A 23,020-nucleotide genomic window follows, 5' to 3' on the forward strand; every position below is an offset into this window, starting at 1 on the left:
TGCCATAGCAACAGCCTCTTACCATAACAATACTATCGGATCGCCCCCTATTACCACCAGTCCCGTGTTTTCGCCTTCTTACGTGTATGTGTCACTTACTATTTATTTCTATACAAACCAAGACGATGGATTCCTAAATAAATGCAAGCACCCACACCATAAGTGTATCTAAATTAGCTATGTACCAAAAATTACATTTTACCGTGACTCAAAGAGCTATAAACAGTCTTGTAAGGCTGCGTGTACAAATCCGCTTGGAGCTCCAGTGGAATTTTGAGGTAGCGACGAGAATTCTCAGTCTAACCGTGCTGTTGATTCTCAGTCTAAATGTGCTGTTGAAAGGGTGGAAGTAGACGACCCATCAGGCCAGCACTAACCTCCGAGCGCGGTAAACAAAATCGGATATTTCAGGCAGTAAAAGACCCGATAAGAACCAGATTTTGTTCAAATCTACACACCTATGGCTACTGAAAAATTTAAGGTTCATTTATCAAATGTTATTTTGAAGTATTAAAAAACATTGTGCAGTCACGCTGCACACTACAGCAATGACCCTGACCACCAGGATACTTAACCACAGTTATGCTACACATTATAGCAGTGTCCATTGCTACAAGAATACTGCACAATACTGACAAGACATTTCACACGAATATGGTCAAGAAACCACATAGTTGCACATATCATGTAGTTTCCACTGTTGAGACCGTAAACAATGATTAGACTAATTAGTTGATTGATAGTTACATAAGATATTCAGCTAAGGAAATAATCATTATCAATATGGGAGATGCGTGATTTGTGTCATAGTAGTTACATCCTAAACAAAGCAGGTATGACGAGTGTTTTGAGGTCTGAAAATATACAGTAATTGTTCCATTGTCACAAACTATCCTGTGACCTCTGACCTTGATGGTGACATATAATGAGCTCTGTGCTGCAAGTTGGCTTGACTTGGTGGTCCATGTGTGCTTTGTCAGATCCTGGAGCCGCGCTTCAACTCGGACACATTGGCCATGCTCCTGAACATCCCGCCCCAGAAGACGCTCCTGCGCCGGCACCTGGCCACCAACTTCGGCTCGCTGGTGGGAGGGCGGGCCCAGCAGGAGAAGAGGGAGTTCATGGAGTCGCCCAGCTACACCCCGCTCACCACCACTGCCAAAGTGCGGGTAAGAGGCGTTGTTTATAGCTTTATTATGGTATGAGGTTTACTATGGTATGCTATGGTATGCTATGGTAAGAGGTTTTAATCACTGGGACAGCAGCGGCCGTTAAGGTGTGGGGTGGCTAGTGTGTGGATATGTATGAGACGAGACACAAAAGAAGTCTTAGTCTCATTTATTGTGTCTCTCCTCCACTATTTTTTGCTCTCAATTACCTTCATTGCATTTTCTCCTGTTTCTCTCTCTCTCCTCTCTCTCTCTCTCTATCTATCTTTCTCTCTCTCTTTCTCTGTCTCTGTCTCTCCCTCTCTCTCTCTCTGCCTCCTCTTTCCTTTTCTCTCTGTTCGAGAGGGAAAAAGCTTTAATCCCTCCCTGCCATTAACCCAGGGTGCTCCTCCCAGTACACTTTTGTGTTCAGAGCCTGCTTAGCCATGCTGCAGCTAGGTATACTCACTCAGTGATTCTGGCTTTCCTCAAAGGCAGCAGAGGAGGAGGAGGAGGAGGAAAGAAAATGTGCTGCGCGAAGCACTCAGCACACACACACACACACACACACACACACACACACACACACACACACACACACACACACACACACACACACACACACACACACTGTGATAGCATAGCTTACCCTCAGCACACACAGGCTTACTGCACATATTCAAAACAAGCCACTGAGCCACAGGCCGATGAAACTGTTCTGATAGAGGAAGGGCAAAGAGATCTGTGTGTGTGTGTGTGTGTGTGTGTGTGTGTGTGTTGCTAATCTGTGCAGGGAAATCCCACTCCATTTTTACCTCAGTCCTACTCCATTGCTCTCTTCTCAGCCGAGGAAGCTGCCTTTCTCCAACTTCAGCCATCTGCGGAGGCGGAAGGCAGACGAGGCGGCGGACTACATCTGCCCCCTGGAGGCGGCCCAAGTGCCGGCCCCGGCCCTGGTCAACGGCACACCGGCCCTACAGTGGCTTCCGGGGCCTCAGCCCCATCCTCGACAGGGACCCCGAGAGGCGGGGGGAGCAGGTGGGGTCAAAGAGCTGATGCCAAGGCCTCCGCCGCCGCGCTGCGCTACCCCCGCATCATCAAACCACTGAGCTTGCAGCCAATAACATCCCTCACCCCCCCGCTCCCACACCCCTCCGTCCCCAGTCCACACGACCCCATTCAGTCCCTTCAGTGCCATCGCATAACACCCATCACTCCGACACCTCTCTTCCCTCCATCCACTCATGGGTATGAACTGCACTGCGCTCGGCGCGTTTCTCATGGACGTCCGTGGAGACGCTTGGTCATGCCCTGAAGCCCACACCCGACTACTGTAACTTTGGATCCTTGGAGTGGCCAAGGGTATATCTCGTCTTCATAAGGCATAAGGAGTATGCCGCTAGTTAACACAATGTATCATTTATTTTTCAAGTATATCTGAAATTCAGCTAACAGTATATACACGGTTTTTCTTTAACATTTTTGAGACACACTTGTGTAATAAATATTTGTGCAATATTTGCATATATATAGGGATATTTAATATTTATGTGGGTGTCTAAATATAGGCAATGCAGACTTTTAGCATTGATTTTTTGCAACTGAGTGCATTTGAAAAGAAAATTGCACCCAAATATTTTCATACAAGATAATGCTGTATACCCTATTTTTATAGGTATAGATGTTAGTGCAGTAAGCACTTGGTTGTCTTGTAAATGTCAACGGTGTTATCCCAAAGTAAAATGAGTTTTTACTGATAATAAAAAATGTGATTCTCTGTCCAATGGTGTTTTCTTCTACATGCAGACGTGCAATGATTGTTTTTGCCAGCCAGGCATGTCCATGTGTGTCCAAGAAAGGAGACTAGAACTGACATTCCACCATGTCCTTATTCACGTCCATATTTGAGGTCACCTAATGAAGCACACTTGATATCTCATCCAGTGACAACCAGAGGGGTCCTCTGCATTACTAATCACCGTCATTCACTAATCTGTGCTCTCATGAATGCTCCCGCTCATCCTCAAACCCCCATATTTTTGTGAGATGAAGAAGTGCATGCTGGGGTAGGAATTTCCCACCATGCACCTTGAGACGCGTGGCTCATCTCAGGTATACTAAACTTTGTTGTGTTGCATTTATGCATCTGTTTGCTGCCCTAATGCCTTTCCTAACAAGTTGCATAGCATCCATCGGATGTGGACAGTGTTAATGCCCTGTATCATTGCATGGATGAAGTGCTCGGTGCACCTATCATGGCTACTGTCTTTGACCAGTGACCTCACGTTGCAGGCGCTGGTGACCCAGGGAACCATTATGCAGATAGAAGCTCTGTCAGAGGGAATAAACAACCTGACAGTGAGTATCGTCTATTCAATGCATATCACTGCACATACTATGGACTTTGATGCACATTGCAATCAGTACTAATGAACTACAATTAACTAATCAGGTAACACTTCCTGTGTGTATGATGAATTATCCTTTTTATTTCTCTGGAGGTCCTGTGAATTTCAAGTAATCCTGGTCAGGGGGAGAATAATCCACCTTGTAGCAGTATTCTGGAATTTTGGTCTAAAACAACCAAGCTACCTACTTCAAAAATGCAAAAACCTTGCAAACAAAGTTACTAGTGTATGCCTTGGCACCTTCACAAAGGGGATGACCACCCCTTGATGTGTTTGTGTGATTTGTGTCTGATGTGTTTTTCTAATATGACAACTGACTGACCCAAAACCTGACTCAGCAGCAGAGGACAGGTTCTTTAGTCACTCTGCATTTGTGTGTGTGTGTGTGTGTGTTTGTATGTGTGTGTGTTTGTGTGTGTGTGTGTGTGTGTGTGTGTGTGTGTGTGTGTGTGTGAGTGTGCACTCACAGTGGCCTCATTGCTTGCAGCTAACCCCAGCCCACCCATGGTCCTCTCCCCCCCTCTTGCTTTCAGTACTTGTTAAGCCGCGACGAGCTACTGCGAGGGATGCGCCGGAGCCAGACGGCTATAGTGTGAGCTGGACGCTAACGGCCGCGGCTAACCAACACCAACATCCCATCCAGGGGAGCCTCATACCTCAGCTTAACCCCAAGAGGCCTTTACCAGCTGCTTCAGGCAGTTGCTACTCAACCCTCCCTCCCTACTCAACCCCACCCGAGCGTCTTCCAACCCCCCCTACCCAGACTGAGTGTGGCCAACATGACGACAATCAATACAAACCCCCCTCCCACCTCTTTTACATACAGTTTATGTTTATTTATTTTGAAGGGACAGTGTACATCGATGAACAAGCTCGAACAGAAATTTCAGGTTTCTGGCAAACAGTCATAAAAAAAAAAAGTCATATTTTCACATGCAAATTAGGATTCTGTCAAACAGATGTGGTTAGGTTTTGGCAATGTTGCAGCAAATTTGCAGCAATGTCATATGCAAATTAGGTTTTACACCAGAAGTTCAGTATTGGCTAAGTGTGATGGCAAATCACTGGTGAACACATTTGCCACTAGTGTTGTCATTGTTGCCAGTACTGTGCCAGAAGTTTGCCTCTAGCGGCCAACATTGCAAACTTCTGGCAATATTTTCTAGTGAACTCATGTTTCCCACAAATCACTCACAAGTTTGCTGCAAATCTAATTTGTCTTAAATGTAATTTTTGTAAGGGTAAGCCATGTAAATGTACCAGAACTAGTCATACAAGTGATTTTCATCTGCAGTCCCTGACTGTTAGTATTTAGTATTTTATATTGAACATTCAATTGCAGAGGATATTTTGAATTTGTACTTAAATATAAAGAGAAATTATGTCAATAAAACAGACACTGTATCATGTGTTCATTATTGTTATTATTGCAGTCTGAACTGTGTTTTGGTCTTTACTGTCACAGGTCCACACTGTAAATGTGTTTTACAAATGACAGTCCAGTAATGTTTTGTTTGTTTACATGTGCTGTAAGAGTGAGATGTCCTATTGTCTGACTCACATTGCATTAAAAGCAAAAATGTTGAAAACATCCCTTGAACCACCACCCACAATATAGCAGGTATTCACCAGCCTTACAATCCCACACACATCTCTCTAGGATTCTCAGGAGCAGATTGGGGCCATTGGAGCTTGCCCTTCTGTCAGCACTCAGGGCAGATTTATACTGGTAAGTTGTGCACATCCTTCAGTCATAGCAATACAGCATCTCATCAGGTACAGTACATATGCTTTAAACATGCCAATGCAGTGTTAATGGGTACCATTTATTTTGCATATGTACTAAAACAGTATCGATCTTTGTTTTTCAGTATATAAGAGAGACAACCCTCTAAACAGGGTTGGTCCACAGGGGAGGGTAACCTTAAGAGAAAAGCCTGCATGCTCAAGTCTTACAGGGCAAAAGGGTGCACCTTATCTCTCTGCTTTCCAGGAGTGCCTGCTTGTACACAGCCTGGCCTGAACCACACCTTGCTCACAAGAAGTCAGAGTATGAGGACCTAAGATGGAGTCTGTGGACAGTTGCACAAAGTACAGTAGCACAGTTGTGTGCCTCTTTCTGCTCAGTCTAACTATTCCAGCTGCTTTGTTTGTAAAAGCCAACCATTCTTCGTTGCTCAGGGTTTTTGCCAAAATCTCCATGCAGATGTTTGTGAACTGTAAGTTACATGTAGTGATGAGTGAGAATTTCTCGAAATGAATGAGATACTTTGAGCTACTCACTGCAATGTTATATGCCATAATGTTTTCACCATCATCGCCAAGCTCACCTGGCTATCCTTAACAGTTCATGGAACACACCGCTCCCATGAAGAGCCACAGACTGGGCCCTTCTCTTTCTTTCTCTCTTACAAAGACTGTCAAGTGTCAAGGCTTCTCTAATGATGTGTCAGAAGAACTCGTCTCCTAGTGGTGCTCCTTGTGGAATCGTCTTGTCAGTTCACTTCTCACTTGGGTAAAAGGCATAAGGTGACAGCCATAAGGTGTCTAAATTCACACCAGCCACAGACGCCTCCACACAAGACCCAACACCCCTGCAGAGATATTCCCCTGCAGCTAATGATGTTCAGCTCTTTATAAAAACCATGTGGATGTCCTCCTGTGAATAAGGCCTAGTCCACACATCCCAAACCAATCTTTTTTTCCTCCGTCTTCCCTGGAACCGTTTCAAGAATATTTGCGTCCAAACGGATCCATCTCAACTCAACACGTTACTTCATATCCCAGGCCTATAAGTGGCAATACGCCAGACCCTCAATGGGGCTTTTCACAAAACTAATGGTTTGTACCTATTTTCAACAGAGTGGCATTTTTCACCTAAGCCTGTGTTTAATAAATGGTTAATAAATAAATAATTATTCATTATAAATCAAAATAGTTTCCATTTAACTTAACTTTTTAACTTAACCAGTGAAAAAAACATTGAGAGTGTGTGTGTATGTGTGTAAGAGAGAAAGAGTTATGAGACCGTTAGGACAGGCAGTAAATGCATGACCTGTGTTCCAACATTTTTTATGCATGTCGAGTGTGTGCCACCTGTTAAATGACACAATAATGTAAAGGTCAAACAACAGTAAATATAACAAATAAAAAATGCATTTATTCAATGAAATGGTATCAAATCTCAGAGGCCTTGTGGTCTACACTAATGTCATCGTGTTCATCACTTGTTAGTAGGCAAAGGTGTTCTCTGACTTGTGGCCCAGTTTGGTGAGATTTGGCAGGCAGGCGTACTGGATCATTGGTGGTGGGCCGCACATCACAATGAGCACATCATCCGCTGGTGCAGGGAGGTGGTCTTTAATCATCTCAGTGCTTACAAATCCTGAGCTGTACGCCCATCCTGTCGAGGGGAGAATTACCATAGATAAGTCTCTAAACATCTCCTTTCACAAGCATCACAAGTACAGGCTAATGACCTAGCTATGTCTATGGGAACCGTTAGCTTCTAGAGCTTTCCTGAAATGACACAAATTCAACATGAGGTATTGCAGACATGAACAATATCCAATTATACTCCATAATTACATTCTATGTATCCTTAATATGTCTCCAGGAAGTAGACGCCTTTGGAAGGCATTGGGCACCAAATCTAAACACAGAGTGAGGTTGAATGATCTGCCTTTTTAAAGTGCTGAAAATGTGAGGTCACCCTTACCCTGTGGTGGCTTATCCAGGGTGTACCACAGTTTGAACTGCTCTGGGTGACTTGTCCGAACCTCTTCCAACTCCTCTCTCAACAAGATGTCTTTCTCTGTCTGCAAGAGAGTGGGATGTTTGTTAAATTACATTGGACTACCTCATTTGCAGTAACAAACAAAAAACAAAATATTTCAGTTTCATTATACTCTACTCCGATTAAAAAATCTAAAGTAAATTGTTTTATCGGATTGAAATAACAAGTTAATAATGTGGAGTATTCTTTTTCAATCTGAATACATCTGTCATGTAACCAGTTTTTCGATTTTAGTTGGAGTTTGCCATGATTGCTGAATGTTATCATGGAATATTTACTAGTTCATTTGGCATCTGTATTCTGATCAGATTGGTGCTTTAATCAGATTGTTCTACCCATGTGGCCAAACTGAATGATGCAAAATCAGCATTCATTTCTGTGTGATGAGGGTTTTACCTGGTTGGCAAATAAAAGAGAGCACTTGGTGTTGTCGGTAGGGTTCGATGTGATGCATCTAATCAGCTGGAGCATTGGGGTAATACCTAGAAAAGAAAATCTTAATAAATAATAAAGTAAATAATAAAGCAGCAAATACCACTACTGACAGTACTACAAGTTTCACTACCACTGCTACCACCACCAGTACTACTACTAAGAGGAATAAGAGGAGGAGCACCATAATAGTCTTTATTTAAATAAGGGGAGAGTGATGACAATGAATGTATTAATCTTAGTTGCAACCACTATCACCACCATTGCAACCACTACCACTGTTAAAAACAGAGGACATAAACAAGAAAATCCACATTAAAAAAAAAACAATTAAGTAGCCAGGGAAAATGTTTGGTCTTGAAGTAATGGTTAAGTTCAGTTAATTTCAGTCTACTAGCTGTCCATTGAATACACTGTTAGTATGGTGAAGAAATAAGTAAACTGAAAGATATCCAGTCTGAAATCTCACCTGTTCCACCGGCAATCATTCCCACATGTTTAAACTTCCTGACTTTGGCCTCAGATTTTTTATCAGGACGGATTGCAAATGTTCCTTAATAATGATCAAAATTCAAAATTAGGCAAACACTGATCTTACACAAAACTTTTTCCAATAGTCATTTTATCTTTCAGAACAGCATTGGGTTTGTCCCAATGAACAACACTGACATCTAGTGGATGCCATTTAACATAACTTAATCTTTGGAAAAAGGGAAAATTCTAAAGAACAACATTCTTCATATTTATATAATAAGCAAACATTTTCTTACCATTTCCCTTGTAGACGAGCAGTCCATTAGGCCCTCTGAAATCAATAGCGTCTCCAATGCCCATGTTATTGAGGTACTGAGACATCTTACCCCCATCAGGGTAGTTTGGATGGGTATTTTTGTGATATACCTGAAGAGAACCATCTGTGCTTCACAAAGGCACTGTCTATCTAGTGCATAATTGACTTAAATTCATTAATCCTCATTGCACCAGTATATAAAGTATACCATATATCACGATTTACCATTACAATAAATAATTTTATATTACATTAGACTTAATTGTCATGTTTGACAGGTACAAACACTACCTTCACAACCAGGTCAACAAAGCCCTTGTCCTCATCACTTGAAACTGGGGTATAAGCACGGATCACAAGGCTGCCATTGACTTTTGCAGAGAGATAAACATGCTGACCTGAAATTGACCGTGGACAGTTCATTAGACGTTTATCTCACAATGGACCAATTCTTTGTTCAAATGGTTATGAAAACCATGTGGCTTATATGGGCCCTGATAAAAAGGAAAGACTGCACCGTACCCACTGGAAGGCCAAGGACATGGGAGGGAGATGGAAGGCCAAAGCGGAGGCGCTTGGTATCATGGCTGATGTCCTGTGGAGTAGGGAGGCAAATAAGTTCAGTCCCATTAGTCATGTTTTTACTGGTCAAGGTGAAAATATGTTCTTCTGGCACGGTTTCAATGACAGAGCATTGGATGAAGATAACAGACCTCCTTCTCCGTGAGGGGCAGGGAGTATTTAATTGTTGAGTCCAGGAGAGTTTTGGGAGCCTGTGAGGATTTCTCTCCACCATTTTTTGACATGAGGTAATATAGGGTAAAAGCCAGGACAGACATTGCCACCAGTATAGGCACAGTCTAAACAGAACCAGGATCGACAATTAGTTAATAATTTGTATTATTTATTCATTGTATTCATGCATTCATTTGTAAAGTAATAAAATAAGAAATGCAGCATATTAACATATAAGCATATCAGTGGCCTGGATATAAAACGACAGGTAGATAAGCAATAAAGTCCAAACACCCAAAGCATAATCATGTCCTACTTGGCATGCCACCTGTTCTGCTCAGCTTTGACATGATATCTGTTTGGTATACAGACACTATGCTACTAATCTAAAGGTACTATCAATTTAACAAAACATAATCTGATACTTTAAACATATTTAAGTAGCATGTAAAATCCTGCAGTGACATTCCATTCCTCAAAGGTGTGAACTGTGAAGTGGTATGTATGACTATGATATCGAACCTTCAGTAGAAACATCAGTAGTATCTTGAACCTCTTGGTTTGTTACAAACATCTGAAAGTAATCATCCATATTTTCGTAAATCATAAAAGTAAATTACCAGATAGTCTTCCATAATTGCTGTTCTGTCACACTGCCCCGGGTTACCCTCAGTAGCCTGTTGTTGGTTCTGTATACATAGGTCACACATTGAGAGAAAGCATGCACCTTTGCTCAAGGGCCGTCCTAGAGGAGGAGCGTCTGACGGAGGAGGCGGGATTGTATAAAGAAACCAATTGGAGTTGGAAGCAGTTTCCATAACAACATGACATGACTGCGTATGTGTGGCTGAACATGCGTGTGGAGAAGTGGTCTGCAATCACCCCATTCTCAGATCACAGCGGCGCGAAGTAGGCTATTCTGTTCCCGTGCGCTATGCTTTGTTAATTGGTCACATGTTAAACTCTGCGCGAAATTATTCTACAAGTATTCCATTAGATGGTAATATTGTTATTTTGGTGAGACTAGATGTAGCCTAATTTATAACACTGCACCACCATTAATAACACGTCGTAAAACTTTTATTTCCATAGCCGACATAAGTACAACCATGGGCGTAGATTTAGGGTGGGACGCTAAGGACTAGTCCTAATCAATATTTTAAGATGACAAAATTGTCTCCACCAATATTTTAGCGAACTTATTTGTGCAGCTGATCATTCCGACAGCCAGCACAACAGTACAAGAAACGTCGTCATATGATTTGTTGAAAAACAGAGGGGGAGGGGGAAGTGTTATCTGACATGCACGCTACAGGCCTACACGCACGGAGAGTGTCAAAGCAGGCTACTGTACTTGCACCGCGAGCGGGTGTGTCTGTGGGTGTGTCAACGACAACGGTAAGTTAGGGCTGTCTGCCAATACATAGCCTATCCCAAAAAAGGCCAGAGTAAAACATTGTGATATTCCCTTTGCCCTTCAGCATGTACATGTTTGCCCCTTTTTGTGGTTTGTAGATCAGCTTTGCCACCCAAAAATACGAAGCTTTTTCATTGCAGTCTAGGCAAAATAGTTAGCCATACAAACTGGCAACTGGTGATCAGGCTTTCAAATGCGGATTTTACTGTGTAAAATAGCACTAGCTGTTAGGATATTACCCAGGATATTGTCACAGACATTTTCCTGTTCCTATATTCTGTTTATGTAGGCTAATGTATTTGTGAATGTAGCCTGCACAATGCAAAGAAATAAAAGATAAACTGGTGCATTTCCATACTCATAGAAATTAACATTGCGAGACACTTATCTCTTCTATGATCTCATCCCAGAAAGATTTTCTTTGACTAGTTGGTTTTTTTTTTACATTTATTTTATCTAATGACATAGCAAACATTGAATCCACATTATCCTTGCACTTGCGAAACTATTTTTCAGCATTCACGTTCCTCTTAAAGTGGCAGGCACTAAATTAGATTTACACACCAAATGTGATGATATAGACAAGTGTAGCCTAATAATTTAAATATCGATATGATGTAGCCTAATCAAATTACTAAATATGTTTAGCTATTAGTAATCATACAGATCATAAAATACTATGAATAATTATCAATATAAATGTATAGTTTATATGAATTCCAAAATATGCACGGTAATGAATTCCAAATATGATGTAAATGATCTCACAAATCACACAAACCAAATCAAATTTAAAAAAATCGCAATAGTATCGAAATCAAGATTCTTCCCTTGCGAGATTCTTCACTTGCTTCACTTCACTTGTATTGAAACAATAATGTTGGTTTCGTGACAACAGGAGTTGTGGATGTGTCCCCACCAAAGCTGAGACCAAACCTACACCCTTGAGGACAACTGGCTGAAAGTACACTTGGGTGAATGCAATAATAGGCCTACTACAATAGGCCTACATTGATAAACAAAACAATGTCCTTGATAATACAATAATATTTCTCTACATAGCACATAAAAATAAATCATTCTAAGAAGAAACGTTACAATAACATAAATACTGATCATGTTTTAATAGCACCAAGCTGTGTATGGTGGGTGGTGATGATAACATGCAGTTGACATGATTCAATAAAAGTCCTCAGATGACTCGGTCCTAAAATCCTTTTCGTCTTGGTATTCCTCAAGGGCTGAATCCAAAGTCGCTGTGCAGAATATAAGATACTGCCATTAGATTTAATAACATGGCAATGCAGGTGTTTAACTTAGCAAGTGGGAAAAGCTGCATTATATGAAAAAGCAATCATATACACAGTCATCTGTATAAACCTGTATAAAGAATATAAATTATAATTTAGGCAAAGTAGCTTAGGTTTTTCGTTTTTATTAAAACTTAATTGATGTAAAGTGAAAAAACCTCCCACTTTAAAAGTGGAGAAGTTCCAATTGTTGAGTTAGCCTACTGAATTTTACAGAGCATTCTGCTGACTGACTTTTCCTCTGGATTCCACTCGCAGTAGATATATTTAAAAATCTGCTCTGGGGAGGGGTAAGAACAGTCTGGAGGAGAGCAAGGCAGCGAGCTGGCCTATCAAGCTGCTTCGTGGAGTCGTCCAGCTGTAACTCACCATCAAGCTGCTCCAGAATCCAGTCCATGACAGGCAGCACGGAGGAATAAACCGCAGGCCTGGGAAACTTTCCGCACCCCTCTCTCCAGCTGGCCACTCCTTGGACAAAGAAATTGGAGTTGTTTGTTCGGCATACCAAGGGGGCTCCAGCATGGCCCTAAAGAATCCGAGAGAATTGCAATGCATAATTCCAGTTATTTTTTAATTCATTTATGTTCATTCACTGTAAGCATCTGTGAATCTCTTTGCTGCATGAGAGGTATTCCCTGGTTTGCCCTGCTGTTTGCACACTGTAGAGTATAACAAGTCAGGTATTCCTGCTTGGAACGTGTGGCTAGAATTCCAGATCATGCCAAATATCAGCTGTGTCATATTTCCCCCACTAGGGGGAACTGTGTCACAAGTGAAAGAAAATACAGAGACTAGTCAGTGTGTGGTGTTTGGTTCTCCCATTCTCAGTGATGCTGCACTTCAGAGTTGACTGTAAGCAGTTTTTTACCATGCAGGAACCATAACGATTCAGCTCTTTGTGCTCAGCACATAGCATTGTGTCCGTCAGCCTGCCAGGATAGTAGTGTTCACAAGCTGCATGTTCCACCTCTACCGACTGGGAAGCGTTGTTCCTTAGGGTGCCTGCCGATTAAAGCCCACCACAGATGAATGTGGGTGTAAGCTGCATAAAAACAGACTGTACGGTTCTGTGTAGTACCTCTGGCATTACCACACACAAGCAAAATACCAGCGAGTGCTCTTTTCCCAAGGGCCTTGTCATGCAAGTTGAATATGCTAAACACCAGAAACATCCACCATTCTTTACAAAGGAATGTAAACTTCATATCATAACATCTTACTTTGTACTAATAGGCAGAAAATATAATAGTTTATATTTAGCAGCAAAGACCAGGGATAGCATATTTCGACCCGTGCAGGTGACTGTTTTTTCCTCTCAATAAACATACTGTAATTTACGTGATAAACAGCAGTGCTCATCTACAGTATGGATGCTTACCAACACGCCTGTTTTCCAAGGAAACTTTGCAGTCGAGAGTGAATGAGCCCTCCTGTGGGTGGGTGGGCAGGCATACAAGCTGTGTGTGGTTAGTGAGTGCGATGTCAGAGTCCAAGTGCAGGAGAGCTACATCAGAGTCCAGAGAGAAGGAGTTATACTGGGGGTGAACAAGTACTTTCCTCACCCTCCGACTCTAAAAGAACAGGGGAGAATGAAAATGGGTTATTAAGATGAAAAGTGTATTTACTGTGGATACATGCATGAGAACAAATATACTGATGCACACCCACCCACTCAGCATGTAGATATACAGTACATACACATAAACACATACATAAATACACATAACACATATATTTGTATGTCATACTTGGCTGTCTGGGTCACCAGTCTCCACAGTCAAAGCAGGTATTTCCTCATCCCTGCATTGAAATAACATCAAATAAAAGTATCTTATAAACAAAAAGCAACAAATAAAATGTAAACAAATATTTTTTATGAATACTGTATAGAGACACTCACAGGCCATGGACACAGTGGGCAGCTGTGAGGATCCAGTCAGGCTGGATGATGGCACCCAAACAGATGACCTCAGTGTCCAGATGGAGTCGGGCGTCCCAGGGCCAGTGCTGCAGTGAGGTGCCCTCTCCCTCTTCCAGTCCTCCCTGCTCTGAGCCAGCAAGAGAGTGTGGCATTCCACATAAACCTGGCAACCCATAAGAAGACAAAGATAAGTGGGCATGGTATCTGAGTAGCATACCACAAGCCACAGGAAACCAGTGAGGACACACACAGTGAAGAAAATGTCACAGTTCCCTTTTTTAATGCTGTTTGTGTTCATGAGGCCATAACAACCATGGCCCGAGTTCATATCTTTGAAACATATCTGATAAATACCACATACTCTGCCAGAGGTCTGTATAAAAGGATGTTTATGTAAAACAACTTGTTAGCAAAACAAATAAAGACAATAATGCCAAAGCTTGAATCACTGGACAAACCTGTCTGTGTGTAGCGAGAGTGGGTTGAGGCGCCATCTGATTCGTCCTCCAGTTCTCTTGACCCCACTTCCTGGAGATCTGTTGGCAAATAGGGAGGTCTATGATGGGTAAACAGACACCACTGGAAAGATCACAGACACAATATAGATGTCTCCATGATAGAGACAAACAAAGAGAGGAATATTGGATATACACTGCTTGGGGACTCTCATTCTAAAGTGTATAAATGAAGCATTGACCAGGTATACTGCCGCCATACAATGGGTGAAATGAAATAAATAGCTTAGTGCCCAATAAACGACAGCTGTTCTATGAGGATGGATGGTGTAAGGTTTGGTTGTTTGTGCATGCTCTGTATGTTAAGACCTGATAGTTTGATGAACGTCGGTATGGCATGGAATCCACGGGCTGTTATGCTGCTGTCAGAGATGAGGTGGAGTACCATCATGCTGTCATAGCTCAGGACTGGCGGAGGTACAGTCCCACCACAAAGCACCACTTAAAGAGGAGAGGGAGCAGATTTAAACCAAGACAAAACAGATGGAGGAGTCATCAGCATAAAGACAAGACAAGACAAAGCAAATCAAATCAAGTGATTTGTAATTTAACCAGCCATTTAGACTTTAATATATGCAGGAACAGAAACAGCGGATGTAACATTTTTGAGAAAAATAAAATGTAACGTGTTCATCATGGCCTGTAGGACTTCCTGTTGCACAGCCATGTACCTGTCACACAATTGGGACAATATTTAATACTTCATATTTCATATTTAATAGGTGGTATTGACACAAATAAAATGCATTCAAAAATGCATCATACCACCAAACACCTTGAAGTGACACAAAATACAGCAGTGCGAGTTCTCACGAAAACCAAAAGAACTGACCACATCACTCCAATCCTGCACTGGCTTCCAGTGATGAAAAGGATTGATTTTAAGGTATTGCTGCATGTTTACAAATCGCTGAATGGTTTGGGACCCATCAGACATGTTTCAGCACTACAGTACATACCTACCAGACCTGTCAGATCTCAGGAGAAACAGCTGTTGTCAAAACCATGCGTCTGAACCAAATGCGGTGAAGCAGTGTTTAGCTACAACGCAGATCATGCACAAATGCACATACTTAATCAGATGCACTCTGTTTTTTATGACTTCTAATGATGTATTTTATGACTTTTATGATGTTACTGTTTGCTATTCTTTGTTTCTGTCTGTGTAAAGCAGATTGAATTGCGTTTGTGTAAGAAATGCGCTATACAAATAAAACGGCCTTGCCTTGCTTTGTCTATCCTTCTCTAGGCTTTGATTCTAAAGCACAGCCAGAGTTGACAGAGAGAATTGAATATTGCATGTAAGAATAATCTGGTTAAAAAGGCTTTCAGTGAAATATCAGTTTTTCACCATGGCTTCAAAGGCATGTGTCATCACAGAGACAAATATTTAGCCATGGTTCGTGTGTGTGTCTATCCATAAGCAAGGCAGTTTAGCAGCTTTATTCATGTAACTGACTCATTATTGACTTTTTAAAAGTCAAATACACAAACATATTGTGTGAATGATCAGTCAATCCAAGGGAGCACTTTCTCTTACCAATTTCTTGTTTTCCATCAATATCTCCCAATATTTTCAGGGAGTCATATTGGCAATGCTCCGACTGCTCCAAGTCAAAATCGTGGAAGTCGAGCTGAAAAAATACATTACAGACATCAATTCAGGCAGCCACTCACCCTCTGGTTCCCATCAGGTCAAGTACACATAGCTCATATCACACACCGTGCATAATTATGATAATTATTTCACTTATCATGATTATAAAACTCAGGTCATAACATGCTGGGTGCTGTTGTGAAAGACTAAGAGTCACTTTCCCTTCTAGCTGAGAAAACCGATCTGGAGTCACAGCTGAGAGTCAACTCTCACTGCATATTCAAGGAGCCATGCATGTATTCATGATTCTGTTGAGAGAGAGAGAGAGGAGGAGATGCCACCAAGCTCACCTTGACGACATGTCCCTTGGGGGCGTGGATGACCCAGCGGCAGTCCGCGTTGTTACCGTAGGCCTCTGGGTAGCGGGGACTTCGGATGGCCTCCTGTGCCTGGAACAACGCCACCGTGCCACATCCTGGCCCTGCTGCGCAAGGCCCAAACAACAAAGGATGAGTGCTTAGCGTGCTGACTGAGTCCTATTGGTGGTGCCATGCAACGTGTCTCGTTCCCCCCCCCCGCCCGGCAGCGCCTGCCTGGTCTTCAACACCATCACCCGTCGCACCCACCGCACGCGTCTCTGGGGTGAAGCCGTCCCCGTCTCTGGTTTCCGTTCCGCCCTAGGGTCACCTGAAGTGCGGTGTGCTTCAATCCCCACCCACCTCACTCTCATTACTCCATCACTCCACCTCTGTGTGTGGTCTGCTCACCATGTTTCTATGGCACCCGTGCCCCCTGAGAGCGCCCGTGCCAGGGCCCTGCCTGACGACAGCACCACAGGAGGGGGGCGCTGAGCGTGGCGAGGATTTAAACAGGGAGGACAGGGAGTCCTCCTCTTTGGCTCAAGGGCTTAAACACAACCTGTCAAGTAGGGTGATGCAATGACAACCCAAACCAGTTTTCAGTGCAATCTCCCCTGTTGTGTGCCTGATAAAGAACACTGCCTTTTATTTATCTCTGCAGGTACATCTGCCCAAATTATGGCTTGTTGGTTGCCTCATAGTTTACACATGGCTCATTTTCAAGAATAAAATATACTCTCTAGTAGGGCTGTCAATCAATTAAAAAAATGAATCTAATTAATTACATACTCTGTGATGAATTAATCCAAATTAATCGCATATATAATTTTTGCTGTGAAAGTATTTTAAATATTTAAATTCAAATGAATCATTGAATAATCAGCATTAGTGACATTAAAGTTCAAAAACTCTTTTATTATTATTTTCACTGTTCAAATAATTGCCATAATAATCTATAATACCTAATATGCTGAGGAAATAAATTCAAAAGTGCTTAGGGAAGAGGGTTTTTTTTTTTCACATACAAGGCATTTAATTGCAGAGGACTTTATTTTCAACACTTTATTTTTTATCAACACCATCAGGCCGTTTTTTAAAAGAAAATGTTCCAATCAATGATCCAGGCAGCACGTTTTCTTCTCTCTCCTTCATTTTACAGTCTAATTTTTACTGACTAGAACAGCTCGGGGTCAAAGGTCATACGGAATCGATTAATCTGCACTAATTTTTTTAATCAGTTATTTTTTCTCAAATTAATGAATCGAAATGAATCAGTTATTTTGACAGCCCTACTCTCTAGATAGATATGTTTTCAAAAGTCATATTTTGAAGACTGTGTCCACATATTGCATTCTCCTGAGAATGTAAAGAACTTTCCTGGAATTGGTCTTTGGTCTTTTTCTGGTCAGTCCACAGTGTTGCTCAACAGGTCTTGTTTTGCTTAGTAAACGGTTTAGCAGCAAATGTCAGAGAAAAAATTAGAATAGATTTGTTGTGTTGTTTTGGACTAACCGCTCTTTTTTAGGCCCTTACTACAGAGATTGACTGAAAAAAGAACGGTTAGTACAATACAACAGAACAAATCTATTTCTAAATTGCTACTCCCTAACCCCTTGCTGTAAGGCACTAGAACTCACCAAGTTGAAAATCTTCAGCCACAGTTTTGTATTGGATGGAAAAGCCAGCTCTTGTGCCACTGGCATCAGACACAAACTGTATGGCAGCACTGCTGGAGGTGATCAGCACAGGCTCGGGGAGATGGCTCCCACAGAACTTGCCTAGAGAAAAAAAGGCACATCATTCACAGGAAATTAGTGGCTCTACAAAGGCCCTGGTTTCAACAACTCCAAACCACTGTTAACATGTCTATTGTGTTTATAGGTCAGAGCCAAGAGGAAAAGGTGTGGTCTAACGTCAGTTTGGTATTCAGTCCCTCACCAATGACCCTGTTGGCACCGCCAAACACTGTGACCTGATCACTGTGACAGAGAGTGTCATTCTCTAAGTCAAACTCCAAGAACTCCAGCAGAATGTGACTTCCAGCAGCAACACTGATGGACCATGAACATATTCTAAGAATGGAAGAGGTGAGAGTATGTTAATAAAAAAAAATGTATGATGTACTCTCTGACATTAGAACAGAAACAAAAACAAAAGCTGAAAATGACTCACTCATTGTTTGCATAATTGTTGGCAGGCTTATCTGGATTGTTAATTACACCTTGATTTTCAGTCAAAGGCCCATCAATCACATGACACAACCCTGTAGCAAACACATGCAAGCAGAGACATTTAATCACTCATTTTCAAAAGCGAGAATCTGTAGGTTGATTGTAAAACCTATTCAAGGCCCACTTACTTGGAGGGGACACTGATTTGACACGTGTTTCTAGAAATAAAAGACATTAAATGTAAGATGTTACACAAGACTTATTGAACAGTGTGTTTTTAAAACAAATGAGTTTTATAAAGCAGTAAATATTTTGTGAGTTTTGTGAGTTTATAAAGCATAAACCTTTAAGGATTCTCTTGATCCATGACAAGAACACTTTGACATCAGTGAACACTCCAGGTGATCCTCTCTTGTTTGGGGGCTTGAGCAAGTTGTCAACCCAGCTGCGTCCACACCCTTTACCCCATGAGGTCACCCCGACTACAGCCCAGTGCCCGTCCTCTCTGGGGCAGATCAAGGGACTCCCAGAGTCTCCCTGAATATAGCAGGGGGGGAAAAACACATTTAAGCAAGAAAACCCTGAGCTTCTCACTGAGTGCTCCACCTCTGATTTCTTGTTAAGGGTGTGTCTCTCTCTCCTCTTTCCCATGCACAATAGAGTTGATCCATCATCTTTGATGAGACAAGTGAAGCCCTACTATACCTGGCAAGCATCTCGACCTCCTCCATCTGGTCCAGCACACACCACAGTGAGGGGCAGCTGCCTGGGCCTTAGTGTGCGGAGGGCCTGCCTGCAACGGCCTGGCTCCACAAGGTCAAGCATCACTTCACGGAGAACAGCTGGAAGACGGCCACCTACATGGGAAGGTTATTTTTGGAACATTAATACAGAAATGAAATGTGAAATTTGGCTAAATTGTCAAAAACAGAATACTTCCAGGAGATATGCTTTCATGTTCATACATACGCTCTCTTATGCGGCCCCATCCGCCAACGATGCAGCTGGTGCTGGCTGGGAACTTCTCACTGGGCAGAGGTAAGCACAATGGCTGAACATGTTCGTCTGCAAAGCCATTGAAAGAAATGTAAATACTTCAACAGTAGGACATCACTATGACTGACTACTTTAGTTTTTAGGCAAACATACCAAACTGAATTAATCCATCCACTTCCAACAGGGCAATGTCATAGTTCATTGGAGAGATGGGCTGGTACTTTTCATGGATTCTGATGGTTTTGAGTCTGAACATCTGTTCCCCTCTATCCGCCACCCTCTGATCATGCTCCCCAATCACAGCGCTGACATTTTGAAGAATATCGCTGAAATCAGCATCATAGACTCATTAGAATACAAAACGAACAAGGTAATTGTTGGTTACAGCAGGTTCAGATCTTCAGGATGTTCAGGTCCCATTAGGTTAAAAAAGCATACTGGTAATATACTTCTAAAAGAAGCTATTCAATAACAGGAAGTGCGTGTCAACATTACATCATCACAGATCAACACCCACACCATCCTGTCAGCATTGTGGTAAACAAAAATATAGTGTTAAAGATAATCATGAGTATATATCAACATGACATCAACCTACTCTGACACGCTGTAGAGGCAGTGGGCAGCTGTTAATAGCCAGCGGTCCGTGAGGATGGACGCCCCACAGAAATGCAAGCCCTTAGACCTTAAAGATACCTGAAAGCCAGAACAAAGAACACATCATGACACCCACATAATAGACAAATCTATGTATCTTCAGAACATGGAATGTGATAAAAGAAATGAAAAAGATATGACAAAAAGACTATGAAATTGCTAACAATACAACAAATAAGAACAAACAACATAATCGACCACCAGACAGTTTTTGGAGGTAAATTATTTGCCTGGCTTGCTCTGTATTATCTCGGCCACTTAATATGCCTGAAATTAGAAGCCAGTGCGTGTCTGGTAAATGCACCCTTGGGGCTGTTAATGAGGGTGTCTGGTGCTATACTTATGTCAGTTAAAAGATTACATGCCAGCCAAGGATGGGATCCATGCAAAGCTTCTGTTCCTCCAACGATTCTTAACGAGCTGTCGAGCAGGCTCTTCACTTGAGGAAAACCACATTTAGGACCTGCAGAGGAGACGCCGCCAAAAACGGTAAGTTATCTTGCCTGTAGCACCTTTAGAAAATATCATACTCTCGCACTCTGCTGTTTGCTTTACCTGGCAGAAGAGCAGTGATGCCGAGGAGACATAAGGACATGCAGAGAACAGCAGCAATGAACCTAATCCCTGAGGTGGCCATTCTGAGTCCTGACTGGGGGGCCTCAGGATGAGTCTTGCATTTATAGAGGGGAGAGGGGGTTGCAGAGACAGCCTGTTACTCATTAACCAAAGCCAAGGGTGTTAGAGGGGTTCAGAAAAACTTCACACACAGAACATGCAGGAGGAGGAGAAACCTGCATACTCAGAATTACAGCAGCTCAATCTCATATGTTGCATGTCACAAAAGCACAAATCTACTGTAATTTCACTTCCATTTAACCCATACTGAAGTACCACTGATGGCTGGTGTAATATTGTGGTTGTTAGCAGTTATATCTTTGACTGAGATTTGCCTACAACTATGAGACAATGAAAACTTACACAATATGTTCTCTTAGTTTTTTTGTATCCAAGACTGAGAAGTATGCAAACTCAAAAACAGCCAAAGGTTCTCAGACAATATATTGGTGTCCAAAACGGGGGAAGTGGTGACACTGAACCTTTACTGCAAAACAGTGATTCATCTGTTGACCGAGGGTAGTCCGGCTATCTACAAAGGCATGGCCTTTCCGTAACCAACTCGACCTTTCAATTAAAAGTTTAAAACATGCCAGAGGAAACAGGCATTCTTCCACACTGAAATCTGCCCTTGAACTTTATCTTTCAAGTACAAAGGACTCTACAGTTACAACATGGAAAGTTGGTGGATAAATAATGTGTGTTTCCTGTCCCGACAATTTGACTTCTAAAGCTGTAACAATAATAATAATTAAAAAATGGTCCGGCTGTCATGTTCTGTAAAGTGAGAATATGTTGATAGACGTGAACATTTCCCATGTTTAGGCAAGTTGCTTCTACACCATTAAAATTCATAATGTTTTTCAAGAAAAGAAAAAACAACTTTTAAAGAAAAATATGACCACCCATTATCGATGACCAGGGACTCAAACACCACTCTGAATTGAACATAGCAAGCTATAACATCCCATATCCTAAAAAATGTAAATAGACTCACCACGATTTGAAGAGAACTTGTCTGATGATGGGACCCATAAAATGCATGGCTGCATTTAAAACAAGCTTTGTATCCTAACCAACTGTGTACTGTACATGTACAAATACAAATACAAATACAGATTGTTCTGCTCTATACATGAGTGAACACAAAGAGGTCAGTCACGACAAAAAAGAAACATTTATCAATTTTGGCCTGCAACTGCCAAAACTGCACTAGCCACATAAACTATGTGTAACAATGTTGCAAAGACATAGGGGAATATCTTGTGGAAATAATAATAAAAAAAAAAGAATGGAATTTAACCATTATTTGTCTTTACTGATATGACATTAAGAATACATGAAATACAAGCCAAGCTAACACAGGTTTACTCAAAATACATTGTACATGTAACTACCTTAAATAAATGTGAAAGTTTTCAAAACAAATAATTTGCCACTGTTGTCCTATAAACCATGGTGCTTGTGTTGAGAACTAGGGGAAACTGGCTCCCCGTGGGCATGATCAGTGACTCAGCGCAGTGCATGGGGCATCCTGTTGCCAGGGAACGGTTGGCAGATGTTCCTGGTAGAGCTTTTTTTCCCCAGCTAATGTGTCTTATGATTCCCAGAGAGAGAGAGAGAGAGAGAGAGAGAGAGAAAGAGAATGAGAGCAAGTGAGAGAGAAGAGAAAGAGAGAGATAGTGTTGATTTTAATTTTAAGTGGAATTGGGCACCCTGCAAAATATCTCAAGGGGTGAATGTCTGACTCCCTGAGTTTGCTTCAAACCTGACTTTCTACACTTACTGTGCTTTTACAGAATACACACCAAAATAAAAGAACATGTGGGCCAGACATACAGTTTATAGGGGAGAGAAAAAGGAATGTCCAAGCGTGCATGGACCTTGGGTAACAAGGGCTTCTATTCTTTTCATCTAATAAGAAATGTTTCATTGTGAGTGAACATTTTACAGAAGCGGCAGTAGCCGTAAACAGTGGGGGTTGTCAGTAGCCTACTCACAAAAGGCAACGATGTGACGATATGAAGCTGACTTCATCGCGCCCAGACTGCACAGTCTCCCTGACTGAAAAGCCAGTAGTTATCCCCACAACAATCTGAGGAAATGTCACTGGATCTATTCAAAAACATCCTTTAACAATGACGGTGACACAC

The 23,020-nt window shown here is 41.9% G+C and overlaps 3 protein-coding genes across 4 annotated transcripts in view; 1 reads left to right on the forward strand and 2 right to left on the reverse strand.

The window, feature by feature from the left end:
• ppfibp2b (PPFIA binding protein 2b) overlaps positions 1–4,254 on the forward strand; it is a 50,444-nt gene extending 46,190 nt beyond the window's left edge. The window contains 5 exon segments of the mRNA XM_048256558.1: positions 981–1,169; positions 1,994–2,112; positions 2,114–2,186; positions 3,441–3,506; positions 4,090–4,254. Of these exon segments, the coding sequence (XP_048112515.1) occupies positions 981–1,169; positions 1,994–2,112; positions 2,114–2,186; positions 3,441–3,506; positions 4,090–4,152 (510 nt within the window). The 3' untranslated portion in view covers positions 4,153–4,254.
• A 2,440-nt stretch (positions 4,255–6,694) lies between these two features.
• LOC125303066 (NADH-cytochrome b5 reductase 2) lies at positions 6,695–10,057 on the reverse strand. Its single transcript, XM_048256559.1, has 9 exons — positions 9,930–10,057; positions 9,288–9,434; positions 9,097–9,169; positions 8,866–8,972; positions 8,555–8,684; positions 8,254–8,337; positions 7,749–7,834; positions 7,275–7,374; positions 6,695–6,959 (listed from the first exon to the last, which is right to left on the reverse strand). Exons 1-9 carry the CDS (start codon positions 10,017–10,019, stop codon positions 6,787–6,789), a joined length of 990 nt encoding a protein of 329 aa, XP_048112516.1. The 5' UTR covers positions 10,020–10,057; the 3' UTR covers positions 6,695–6,786.
• A 1,778-nt stretch (positions 10,058–11,835) lies between these two features.
• Positions 11,836–22,032, reverse strand: LOC125303334 (ovochymase-2). 2 transcript variants are annotated; one of them, XM_048257029.1, is made up of 22 exons: positions 21,865–22,032; positions 20,808–20,922; positions 20,618–20,715; positions 20,194–20,291; positions 19,749–19,921; positions 19,569–19,664; positions 19,305–19,456; positions 18,944–19,136; positions 18,788–18,817; positions 18,601–18,691; positions 18,367–18,500; positions 18,066–18,206; positions 16,420–16,550; positions 16,013–16,106; positions 14,782–14,913; positions 14,416–14,493; positions 13,937–14,120; positions 13,785–13,836; positions 13,415–13,607; positions 12,905–13,038; positions 12,406–12,562; positions 11,836–11,982 (listed from the first exon to the last, which is right to left on the reverse strand). In XM_048257029.1, exons 2-22 carry the CDS (start codon positions 20,887–20,889, stop codon positions 11,906–11,908), a joined length of 2,520 nt encoding a protein of 839 aa, XP_048112986.1. In that variant the 5' UTR covers positions 20,890–20,922; positions 21,865–22,032; the 3' UTR covers positions 11,836–11,905. The 2 variants fall into 2 exon arrangements, with proteins under 2 accessions (XP_048112986.1, XP_048112985.1); XM_048257028.1 differs by having other exon boundaries at positions 16,420–16,553; positions 21,865–22,031.
• Positions 22,033–23,020: the final 988 nt, after the last annotated feature.

Source organism: Alosa alosa, chromosome 11, assembly GCF_017589495.1.
Source record: "Alosa alosa isolate M-15738 ecotype Scorff River chromosome 11, AALO_Geno_1.1, whole genome shotgun sequence".
Taxonomy (NCBI): Eukaryota; Metazoa; Chordata; class Actinopteri; order Clupeiformes; family Clupeidae; genus Alosa; species Alosa alosa.